The sequence below is a fragment of the Lynx canadensis genome, chromosome A2 (genome assembly GCF_007474595.2).
Source record: "Lynx canadensis isolate LIC74 chromosome A2, mLynCan4.pri.v2, whole genome shotgun sequence".
NCBI lineage: Eukaryota > Metazoa > Chordata > Mammalia > Carnivora > Felidae > Lynx > Lynx canadensis.
In genome coordinates this window covers 153,578,190-153,590,906 of record NC_044304.2, presented here as the reverse complement: position 1 = coordinate 153,590,906, position 12,717 = coordinate 153,578,190, and the positions used below count along the sequence as shown (strand labels likewise).

Sequence of the window (12,717 nt, the reverse complement as noted above, 5' to 3'; positions counted from 1 at the left end):
ATAGTTGCAAATGGCAGGACTTCATTCTTTTTGATTGCCGAGTAATACTCCACTGTATATATAAACCATATCTTCTTTATCCATTCATCTGTCGATGGACATTTGAGCTCTTTCCATACTTTGGCTAATGTTGATAGTGCTGCTATAAACATTGAGGTGCATGTGCCCCTTTGAAACAGCATACCTGTATCCCTTGCATATATACCTAGTAGTGCAATTGCTGGGTGCTAGGGTAGTTCTCTTTTTAACTTTTTGAGGAACCTCCATACCATTTTCCAGAGCGGTTGCACCAGCTTGCATTCCCACCAGCAATGCAAAAGAGATCTTCTCTTTCCGCATCCTCGCCAACAAGGATAGCTGCTTCGTAGACGTACAGGTCTAGACTGGTGTGGTCCAACGACAATAAAGTGAGCCCCACATGTAATTTAAAATTTGCTCGGAGCTACATCAGAAAAATCAAAGAAACAGATGAAACTGTAAGAACATTTTTATTTCCATATCATCAAGTGAACACGACTGAGAAAGGTCTCAATGAGATATTTTGCATCCAAAAACCTTTGCAATCCAGGGCGTGTATCTCACACTTCCATCACCTCTCGGTTCCAACCGGTCACGTTTCAAGGCCTCCACAGCCACATGCCGCTGGTGGCTCCCTCGGAGTCCTTCCCCCAGCAACCCCCTAAGGCCCCTAGTACCTCATTACCCGTTTTATCTTTGCAGCCCTCATGGGCGCCTCGGATCCTCTCATTTGCTCACGGGTCACGCCTCCCCCCACCACCCACGTCCCTCTAGGCGAGGCCTCCCCTTGACCGGCGCTCGGTGAACGCGGTGGCGCCCGCGGGTGGCCCGCAGGCCCCCGCCCGGCCCCCCGCCCCCGCCTCTGCCGCCGCGGCGCGCCCTCCCCCCACCCCCGGCCCGGCCCCGGGAGCTCGGGCCCGAGTCGTGGACGTGACTGGGAGGAGTCTGCCCGCCTCGGGTTTCCGTGCTCGGCCGCGGCCATGGCGGAGCCCACGGTGTGCTCCTTCCTCACCAAGGTGCTGTGCGCCAACGGCGGCCGCATGTTCCTGCGGGACCTGCGCGGCCACGTGAGCTCTCGGAGCCCGGCTCCGGGACGTGCTGCGCCAGGCCGGGCCCGACCGCTTCCTGCTGCAGGAGGTGGAGATGAGGGAGGGCCTCTGGGACGCCGAGGCCGAGGCGGCGGCCGGCGCGGGCGGCGCGGGCGGCGCGGGCGGCGGCCCCTGCGCCTGGCGGGTGGTGGCCGTGTCCTCCGCGCGCCTCTGCGCCCGCTACCAGCGAGGCGAGTGCCAGGCCTGCGACCAGCTGCACCTCTGCCGCCGCCACATGCTGGGCAAGTGCCCGAACCGCGACTGCTGGTGAGGCGGGCGGCGGGGGAGCGGGGCCCCGGGGGAAGGAGAAAAGGGATCGCGCGTTCGGGGGGTGCATCCCGCCCCGCCGTCGGAGGGGGAAGGGAAGGCCCAGGAAGGGGCCCCCGCGGCGTCCTCGGGGTGGGGGAGGGGGGCTCCCCTGCGCTTCCAGCTCCGGCGCGGAGCGAGGCCCGAAGTCGTCCCGATCGGTCGGGATTTCTTCACCGCTGCTCGCCCCCCGGAGTCCAGCCCCTGCCCGCGGAAACCTTCGCGACGCGGCCGCGGGAAATCCGGACTGGGACTTTTGAGTTCGTTTACTCCGGTGGTCCTACTGGGGGGCTTTTGCGGACCTGTGAGGTCCTCGGACCCTTTGTCGAGAGTGTCCTTCCTTTCTTTGCACGTAACCTCAAAGTTTTACCCAAGTGAGTCGGTGCTCACCGGGTTTAGAAAGCCCGATCTGGAATGACCCCCAGGAAACCGAGGGCGGTGTTTTGAGGCCTCTGGTCATCCTTGGTTCACTCAGGCTCCCCAAAGCGGGGTCGGGGGCACACTTCACTCCCAACGTCGGTGGACTGTGGGGGGTGGGCAGCTGTTCGGGGTGGAGAAGTACTGTCTCACCTTCCGGCCAACAACAGAAGGCATCGAGGCAGGTGACTGGGGCAGGGGGTGCCTTTGGCTGGCTTTCAGGCATCCCGATTTAAAATGCAAGTGACCTTGGGTGGAGAGTGGCTTCCACTCGGCTTTTTTATTATTAGGGCTGGCTTTATTAGCTGTGGTATCTTTGGGTTCAGGGAAAATTGTTTAACTTCACACGTGAGTCGAAGGCCAGGAATTTGGCGGACTGGCCCCTTCACCTGTGGGCCTCTGATCCAGAGCTCTGTGTTCTCCTAGGTCTACCTGTACCCTTTCCCATGATATCCACACACCCGTCAACATCCAAGTTCTGAAAAACCATGGGCTTTTTGGCCTCAATGAGGCCCAGCTTCGGATCCTGCTTTTACAGAATGACCCGTGCCTTTTACCAGAGGTGAGTTACCAAGAATTCACCCTCATACTGAATGCACGATGAAGGAGATCGAGAACATCAAAAGTCACCTTGCAGAGGTCAGGTGTATGGGTGGAGGTTATGGTGCAGTGCTGACCTTTATGCAGTCTCTGTGATTTTAGGCTTTGATCCACAAGGAGTGATGGACGTGTGTGATAAATAACGAAAATGGCTACTAGTTTATTTTATTTTTATTTTTTTGAGAGAGATAGAGAGCAAGTGGGGGAGGGGCAGAGAGAGAGACAGAGTCAGAGACAGAGAGTCCCAAGCAGGCTCTGCACCGTTTGAGAGATCTCAAACTCACGAACTCAGAGATCATGACCTGAGCTGAAACCAGGAGTTGGAGGCTCCAACTGAGCCAACCAGGCGCTCTTAGCCACTAGTTTTTTGATTGCTTACTGAAGGCTAAGTCATTCACATATCTTAGCTCATTAATAACGTGTCCCCGTTTTACAGGTGAGGAAACTGAGACTCAGCTACATTAACTTGCTCAAGGTCACATAGTACATAGCAGATTTAAATTTACATCTGTCTATGAAGCCTGTGTTTTGTGAATTGCCTGTTTATGCTTTTGCCTATTTTTCTGTTGAGGCATTTGTTTTCCTATTAATTGATAAGGTGTCTTTTTTTTTTTGAGTTTATTTATTGGGGGTGTTGTATAAGTGGAGGAGAGGCAGAGAGAGAGAGAGAGAGGGAGAGAGGGAGAGAGAGAGAGGATCCCAAGCAGGCTCCATGCTTTCAGTGCAGAGCCCAAGTTGGGGCTTGAACTCCCGAAACTATGAGATCATGACCTGAGCTGAATCACGAGTCAGGCATTTAACCAACTGAACCACCCAGGCGCCCCTATTAGATGTCTGTAATGATACAGGTCCCTTTTGTGGTCACGTTTGTTGAAAGTATCCTCCCCCATTTACTTTCTTGGGGCTTTAGATACCAATTTTAATTGCTTTGAAATGATTTAGTTCCAAATGTTTAACCAGTGCCCCATTAGAACTGCTGTCATGGTGAAATTAGCATATTTGTATCTGTTTAGCTATACACAAAGACTTTTTGAAAACAAAACAGTTGGAATCCCCAAAGAAAATATAACAAGAGCCCACCAGTGAAAAGTAGAATTTTCTACTCTAGCACTGATGCTGTCGTAGACATTCAAGTTGCCAGAAGAGGGGTGGCGTGGGAAGAAGGGGGGATGTTGGGAAACCGGAGGGTAGTGTGTGAGTTGTGGTGCCCCGTTAATGCTAAGGTAGTTCAGGGTCGAGAAGGGAAGGAAGTCACAAGGCTGGAGGTATGAGCCGGAGCCTTGGGTGAGATGGCAAAGGCCGCCCTCAAGGCAGTAGAATCTGTATGTGGAAGGCAGCACTGGAGTCAGCCTTAGCCACGGGGTTTATTCTTGGCATCCACATCTCCTTTCTCACTTCTTTGGGCTTTGAAGCCAGACTCGATCAGTCATGGTTATAAGCCAGATACATTCCAACGATGTTGCCAAAAGGACCCGGAGCCGCAGCTGGAGCAGGTTATTGGCAGGAAGGGAGAAGAGAATGGCAGTAACGGGGGTCCAGTCCAGTCCTTCCTCTCTGAGAGAGAAGCATTGGCGACACTTCTAGTTACCTTTTAGTTAAAAAAAAAATTTTTTTTTAACGTTTATTTATTTTTGAGAGAGAGAGAGAGGGAGACACAGAATCCGAAACAGGCTCCAGGCTCTGAGCTGTCAGCACAGAGCCCGACGCGGGGCTCGAACCCACGAGCTGTGAGATCATGACCTGAGCTGAAGTCGGATTCTCAACCTACTGAGCCACCCAGGCGCCCCAACCTTTTAGTTTTCACGATATTGTTTGACTTACAGATGTTTAACATTGTTACATTGTTGAACTTATTGAGCCCGTTTCCTTATGGCTTGTGCCTGCTCTCCTGGGTCCAGCCTCGTCTTGTCATACCCGACTACTGCAGTGTTTTGTGAGCAGCCAGTGGGCTGGCTGCACTTGGGACAGGAGCCCACCCCTGGTCCTGTCACCCAGCACTGGAGGTATGTATCCTGTGACGCGCAGCATGGCCACTTTGGTAGCGGGCACCACGGAGGAATCAGGAATGGTGCCCCACATCTCTTGCATGGAAATGGCTATGACCCCTTTCCACCACTGTCCTAAAGACACAGTACACAGGAACAGATACATCACGTAATAAAAAGACAATAGGGACAAACATTGTGATCTTATGGTTATAATGATAAATATATTTGGTCTTCATCGCCCTTCCTGACATAGAGCTCCTAAAACCCTTGGAATTTCCTACATGATGAGAGCTCTAAAGGTGTCTGTTGTTAAGTGATTTTTGGAAAGCCCTTTGGTAACCTAAGGACGGGAGCTGGTTGTCAGGAGAACAACTTTTTTTTTTCCCAACACTTTTTTTTAACTTTATTTATTTATTTTGAGAGAGAGAGAGAGAGAGAGAGAGAGAGAGAGAGAGAGAGAGACTGTGTGAACAGAGGAGGGGCAGAGAGGGAGAGGGAGAGAGAGGTTCCCAAGAAGGCTCCGTGCTGTCAGCATGGAGCTCAACCCCATGAACTGTGACATCATGACCTGAGCCGAGACCAAGAGTCTAATGCTTAACCGTCTGAGCCCCCTAGGCGCCCCGAGAGTTGTAACTTTTATCCCCTCCCCCTCACTCTTCCACCCTCTGGGAGGGCAGAGGGGCCTAGGGATGGAGTTCATTTACCAGTGGCCCATGATGTAATTGATCATGCCTGTGTTAGGAAGTTTCCATAAAAACCCAAAAGGACAGACCTCCAGACAGCGTGCAGGGTGGTGAGCACACGGAGGTGCTGGGAGAGTGAGGCCCCAGGAGAGGTATGGAAGCTCCACACCTTTTCTCCCCTCACCTCTCCACATGCGGCTCTTCTACCTGCGTGTTCCCGGGTTATATCATTTTATAATAAAGTGGTCATCTGACTCCTGTGAGCTGTTCTGGCACATTAACTGGAGGAGGAGGTGGTGATGACCTTTATAGCAGTTCAGGCAGCAACAGATGGGCATTTGAAGTGGGGCAGCCTCGTGGGACTGAGCCCTTAACCTGTGGGATCTGCCGCTATGTCCGGGTAGACAGTATTCGGGGGGAGTTCAAATCTGTGGGACATCTGGTCATTGTCCTCTGAGAATTACTTGGTGGTGTTGAAAGAAACACACATTGGAAATACGTACAATGTGATACTAATACATTTGAAAACTTCGATGAAATGGACACATTTCTAGAAAAAAATATAATTCATCCAAACGGTTTCAGGTTGCCTGGGTGGCTCCATCGGTTGAGCGTCTGACTCTTGATTTCCACTCAGGTCATGATCTCACTGTTCGTGGGTTCAAGCCCTGCCTCAGGCTCTGCACTGACAGTGTGGAGCCTGCTTGGGACTCTCTGTCTCTTTCCCTCTCTCTCTCTGCCCCTCTCCTGATCACTTTCTTTCCCTCAAAAATAATAAATAGGGCGCCTGGGCGGCTCAGTTGGCTAAGCGTCCGACTTCAGCTCAGGTCGTGATCTTGTGGTTCATGAGTTCAAGTCCCACGTTGGGCTCTGTGCTGACAGCTCGGAGCCTGGAGCCTGCTTCGGATTCTGTGTCTCCCTGTCTCTCTCTCACACTCTATCTCCCTCTCAAAAATAAATAAACATTAAACTAATAATAATAAATAAACATTAAAAAAACTGTTTTAAGAAAATACAGAAAGCCGGAATAGTGTTTATTTTTGAACAACAAAAGCATTAAGATAAAAATTTAGGGGTGCCTGAGTGGCTCAGTCAGTTAAGTGACTGACTGTTGATTTTGGCTCAGGTCATGATCTCAGTTTGTGAGATCGAGCTCCGAGTTGGGCCCTGCGCAGCACAGAGCCTACTTGGGATTCATTCTCTCCCTCTCTCTGTGCCCCCGCCAAATAAATAAATAAACATTTTTTAAAAAAAGATAAAAAATTTAAGATCGCACGGAACCACAGTATTAGTTAAAAAGTCTTCTACAAGAAAACATGAGGCTTGGGGCGCCTGGGTGGCTCAGTCAGTTAAGCGGCCAACTTCGGCTCAGGTCATGATCTCGCGGTCCGTGAGTTCGAGCCCCGTGTCGGGCTCTGTGCTGACAGCTCAGAGCCTGGAACCTGTTTGAGATTCTGTGTCTCCCTCTCTCTGACCCTCCCCTGTTCATGCTCTGTCTCTCCCTGTCTCAAAAAGAAATAAAAACGTTAAAAAAAATTTTTTAAGAAAACATGAGGCTCATACAGTTTTATTGTTGAGCTCTATCGAATCTTTAAGGAATATTTTTATTTTGAGGCTAGGTGTAGGATCTCTTTTTCTTGATCTCCTATACATCCCTGAACCAGTGTCATACTGTTCAGTTAGTTTATATTTTAACATATGATGGCCCAAGTCTCTGCTGATCACACTTCTTTCACAGAAATGTTTTCTCAGGGTGCCTGGCTGGCTCAGTCAGTGGAGCGTGTGACTCTTGGTCTCAGGGTTGTGAGTTCGAGCCCCACGTTGGGTGTAGAAATGACTTAAAACTAAAATCGTAAAAATAATTTTTTTTTTCTTTCATCAATTGCCGTAAATGACGGTGCAACCAAACGTGTCAAGTGTTGCTTCATTTCTGTGCCAGGTGTGTTTGCTGTACAACAAAGGGGAAGCGCTGCATGGCTACTGCAACATGAAGGAGAAGTGCAACAAGTTTCACGTGTGCAAGTCCTTTGTCAGAGGGGAGTGCAGACTTCAGAAATGCAAACGGTCCCATCAGCTCATTCATGCCGCAGCCCTGAAGCTGCTGCAGGACCAAGGACTGAGTGTCCCAAGTGTCGTTAATTTTCAGATAATCTCTACCTACAAGCATATGAAGCTGCACAAGGTGCTTGAAAGTCAAGGTGAGAATATCAGAGGGGGAACACTACCGACACATAGTTTTGACCAGAAAGTGAGTCTGGGGGGGATAGCACCTCACATTGTAAGTTTTGCTCTATCCTCGGGGAAACCGGACCAGTATTTTCTGATGTTTTCTGATGGAGAACTATGGTTCTTCTTTTTTTTTTTTTAAATTTTTTCTTAAACTTTACTTATTTGTTTTGAGAGAGACAGAGACCGCATGTGCAGGGGAGAGGCAGAGAGAGAGAATCCCAAGCATGCGCTGTTAGCACAGAGCCCGATGCGGGGCTCGAAGTCGCTGAACCTTGAGATCATGACCTGAGTTGAAACCAAGAATTGGACGTTTAACCATCTGAGCCACCCAGGTGCCCCTAGAACTGTGGTTCTAACTAAAGGAAGGAAGGGATAAAGTTTACTTTCTGCGCCGCCGGCTAATAACATCTGCCCAAGGGTTTGAGCAGTGTACCTCCTCGCTAACCTGGAGGCCAGGAAGTAGGTACAACTGTCCTCACAGCTTTGTTAGGAAGAAAGAGGAAGGAGGTGGGCCAGTGGCCTAGAAAGGGAAAGAAAACACAGGAATGGATTTCTTTATTAAATTTGAATTCAAGTGTTTTCTTTTTCTTTCTTTACTTTTGCTGAGGTAGTAAACATACAACGTTGTATTAGTTTCAGAGGTACATATTTCGATATTTGTATACACAGCAGAAATGATTGCAGTTAAGTGTAGGTAACATCTGTCATCATACATAGTTACAAAGTTTGTTTTCCTGTGATGAGAACTTTTAAGAAAGTATGTTCTTTTTTAGTAATTAAGAAATTTTAACCATATTACATAAAAATTTAGAAAGTGGAGAGTAGAGATATAAATTGCATGATTCCACTCACTCCATCCACAATGATTGTTACCATTTATTTTGCAGGGCCGTCCCTCCTGTTACTATACAAATTCCAGTCTAGTTGTGGTCGAAGTATGCATTAGCATCTTAAATTTTCACTTTATCAAGAATCATAAATATTTTCCCATGTTGCTGCATAGTCTACCGTTAAAAAATGGGTCTACAAAGTGTGGTTTGGTGTACTTTTAACTACAGTGCATTCAGGTTACTTATTCTATTCGATTTGTTTATAGCTGAAAATCAGTTTCAGTGGGTGGTAGGCTTAGGAGAATTGCCAAATCTGGGAAAACCAAACCAGCAAAGTCAGAGTCTCCAAACTATTGATACGGAGTTTTCTTTTCTTTTCCTTCTTCTTTTGAAATGTTTATTTATTTTTGAGAGAGAGAGGTGGGGGGGAGGGGCAGAAAGAGAGGGGAACAGAGGATCTGAAATGGGCTCCATGCTGACGGCTGCTTAGCAGACTGGGCCACCCAGGTGCTTCTTGATACAGAGTTTTCTTCTGTTGGGATGATCGTGGCTGACTTCCTGAGCGGGTGGTTTGAAGGTAGTGTTGGAGGCTGTCTAGGGAAGCCTGAATGATGGCGGGGATCTTCTAGGCCAGGTACAGGGCCTGTCATCACCCTCATCTGGTCTTGTTTAGTGGGTCTCTCCTAACTATGAACTTGTGTGTGTGTGTGTGTGTGTGTGTGTGTGTGTGTAATAAATCTAGAAAACACAAACTCTCCAAATCCAGAGCAGTGTTGGGACTTTTGGCTGGGATCTGATCTGCTGGGCCAGTGCTCCCAACACAAAATGAAATGGAGAGCGATAAAAGAGGTGTCCCAGGAAAGCTCATCTCTTCGTCTTCTTTTTAGGGAATTCAGCTTCTGCTGAGTGTTCCCAGGGCCTTGAGGAACCAGGAGTACACGTAGCCGGCGCTCCAGAGGCCACCCCTCTGGTGCCCGGCCCCGCTCAGTCAGCCAAGAAACCACATGCAGGTAAACCTTAAAGGACGTCAGTGAAAGGAGAAGCGTGTCCAACTAGAAGGTCTGAAAACAAAGCTTCTGTTGAGCTTAATTTGTAAGCTCGTTCATTTCATCATTTTCCATTCACGGTCGTAGTAGTACCTACCTCACAAGTTGTTGTAAAATCAAAGAGGACGGTGGTCGGGGATGTGGTTGGACGCTGAGCAGGCAGAGAGGATAGGACGTGAGTATGGTTGGGGTCGGTCCAGCGTGCACCATGAAGATGGCCCATCCTGCCCGAGGTCCCCAAGAGCTTTCCCCAGGCCGGCGGGAGCTCCAAAAGGAGTGGGTTCTGCTGACTTGCTCTGTGACCCACCCAGGGTTTTTCCTATGCGCCCATATACACAGTTTACATAGTGGTAGTTCTAAAATACGTACGCTTTGTACTCTTGTTTTTTCTTAAAGTTTCATAAGCACCTTTCCCTATTCGCATTTTATCACGTATAATCATTTGAATGCACGGATACACTAACAGATGATCGCTTACTTCACTATTTCCCTTATTCTGGGGTATTTCAATTCTTTCTCACAAATTTTGAATAGGACTCTTAAAATCCTTACCATACTGAATTTTTAAATTTCTTCTTTTGCTTAGGCTTGTAGGTGCTAAAGGATACTGTCTTTTTGGTTTGCGTTTCTTTAAGTATATGCAAGTGAGTATTTTCCTGTGTGTGTTTTCTGTATGTCTTATATGGTGCATTTCGTGTTTGCCGTTCAGTTCCTGGGGCCCTCCTCTGTGCTGATATGGCATGGCTTTCGATGAGGTTCCTCGATTTTCACGAGAGGCTATCACTTGTACCGTGCTCATATGATACCCACCTCTGTGGATCCGTCCTCAGCCAGTACCATAGCTTTATAACTTTTGAGTGCTCACCAAAGATTTCTACCTCACTCTGTCCACTCTTCGTTTTTTATTAAATTTCTTTGCCAAAGCTCCATTGCTACCGTTTAAACAGTATGTTGTTCCTCTGTTCCTCGAAGTCGTATCCATTCTTTCTGTGGATCAGGAGAGACCATCAGAAACCTATATACCTCACCCATTTCACGTTGCCTTTATCTCCCTTCTCCACCCCGGCCAGCTTCCTTCATCCAGTTAAGCTCAGATGTTTGGTTCTTTATTTTCATTGAGGGGTACAGAGAAGCAGCATCATGAGATCTTTTTCTGGGTTTCCTGTTGTGATATCCCCAAATGTCAGTGTGTAAAGTTTTGTTTGTTTGTTTTTAAGTTTAACTTTCCTGCGGTAACACATTTGAGAAATAGGGACAAGGGTAGTGAGTTTTTCATAAAGCTGAATTAATTTAGTTTAGAAGCATGTTTTATCATGAAATGCTGTCTTCTCTATTGGGGAAGGTGTGCAGAAACATCCTTTTCATAGTGAGAAATTGCTGTGTTTTCTCCTCATGGACAATAAGAGTCACGCGGTTAATCTTTTCACTTTGGTTGTCCACAGCAGTATTTCTGAAAGCCCTTCTGTTCTGCATACCTTGTTTCCTTCTTCCTAGTTCTGATTTTTCCTGGTGATATTTTTTTTACAAAATTATTTTTACATTTTATTATTATTATTTACATTTTATCCTTTCACTATGTGTATTTTTGCTATAAGCCATCTAAAATTCTTTTTAAATTTTTCATTAAATTTTTTTTAGCCATCTTAAATTCTTAATGGAAAGTGTAGGGTATAAATGTATATCCTATCTATTAAGAGACTTGGTGGACTTTTACAGTATTGTGTTTTTTTTTATACATCTTCTAATTATGCTTTTATGTGCAGTTATTAGCCCTCTGTAATCTCTGTTACAATATTTTATGTACAGTAAATACATAGGGAATGTATAATATTCCCTTTAAAGCTTAGTTCTGTTAGTATTCATTCTGTAAAGATATTTTATATAATTATACTTGACCCTCATTTCCAGCTCATGATTCAGCTGTTGGAAAGTTACTACAGGAGAATTGGAGATGATTTTTCTTTGGTCATTTATCAGGGCGTATGAGGGAAGGTGCACATCCATAGGCCCCCCAAATTCAACATAACCTAGGTTAAATACTAACTTTCCTATAGACTCGTCCCTTCTTTGGTTTCTTTATTTTTGGAGTATCAACAAACTACCGACTTAAAGCAAAACCCTACAAATTGTCCTCATACTCGTCTTTCTCCTGGTTCCTTATGTCAGACTGGTTACCCAGTGTTGGAGATTAGTTTCCCTTCAGAACTCTCAAGTTTTTGTCCTCCTCTGCCCCTTTCTTTCCATCCCCTACACACAGCCTTGTTTCCAATCCTCATCAGCTCTTGCTCTTATGCCACAGATGTAGGACTCCTTGGTTTTCCGGTTCTGTCTTGTGAGAGTATTTTTATAGAAGGTGCGAGGTGGCCCCCTGCTTTCCTTCAGTGATGGCAGTCCCATTTTAATTTTTCATACAACAGGCTCTTGTGGATTTCATTGGTCTCCTTACCACCTTCTACCCACCCCACCATCCCCAAGCCTTCCACCCTGTGCCCAGTTGGGCTTTTGAAATGCAGATCTAATCACATGCTATCTTTTGCCATAACCTTCATTGGTCCCCACAATGCAAAGTAGGAGTCATAAACTCAAATGCCTTCTTGGATGAGACAGGTGACCTAAATGGATGATGTGAGCTGGCTGTAAGAGAAATGGGGGGAGAGAGGACGTGTCGTAGCAAGTTGCCCATCTGAGGGGGCACCTGCCTCTCATACCCATGTGGGCGTGCAGACCCAGGCTGTCATGTTGTCCAACTAGTCGAAAGAAGCCAGATCCAGATTTTATGATACATTTTCAGGTTTTTAAATATTGGGCTTTGACTGAGTTTTGAAAATGCAGACCAATATTGTGTGTACTGACCTACTTGTAATTTTTGGAATGTGCCATTTTATTTTATGACTCTCTGTTTGTAAAGGATGTTTCTGTTAAGTGCCAATCCTTCCCTCTTCCTGCCTTGAAACCTGGCAAAACCAGATTCTTTAAATGCTAGTTAGTCTTTCCTGACCCCAAGAGAGGCTTCTCTTAGCATTCTCAAAGTCTCTGCGTAGCACTTGCTTTGCCAGGCTTTCTGCTTTTACTCCCTAGCTTTGAGCCAAAACAAAACCGTAATTTCTTCTTTTTGGACACTTCGCAGTGAAGAAGTATTTTTTGTCATGTAATGAATCAAACTCTGTGTTTGAATCCATGGAATCAGTATGATACTGGTCTTCGTTGTTCTTTTTTGCCCCCACATATATATTTTTAATTTTCAAAAAGTCTTTTTTCCCCTAAGGAATGTGTTATTTAAGGTAAACATCTTTTTGGTGCTTCATTTGGAATCATCAAGGTCTAAAATGAACTGTTTAAGACTTATGCTTATGACACTAATTCCTCCCATCAAGGAATTAAGTCGCTTCCTTACTGATGGGTTCCTTGATTTCTCTCGTGATAATTTGTTCTTGGTTTTATCTAGGCCTTATATATCCCTTATTACATTAATTTTTTCTTAGCTAAATACATCTGTATTGCTACTCAGTATG

General features: G+C 46.6%; 1 protein-coding gene across 1 annotated transcript; it reads left to right on the top strand.

Annotated features, from left to right (window-relative positions):
* Positions 1–998: 998 nt before the first annotated feature.
* ZC3HAV1L (zinc finger CCCH-type containing, antiviral 1 like) lies at positions 999–11,866 on the top strand. Its single transcript, XM_030308531.1, is given in 5 exon segments — positions 999–1,096; positions 1,098–1,373; positions 2,256–2,391; positions 7,040–7,298; positions 9,047–11,866. Coding segments are annotated over 5 exon segments (903 nt in total). The 3' UTR covers positions 9,181–11,866.
* Positions 11,867–12,717: the final 851 nt, after the last annotated feature.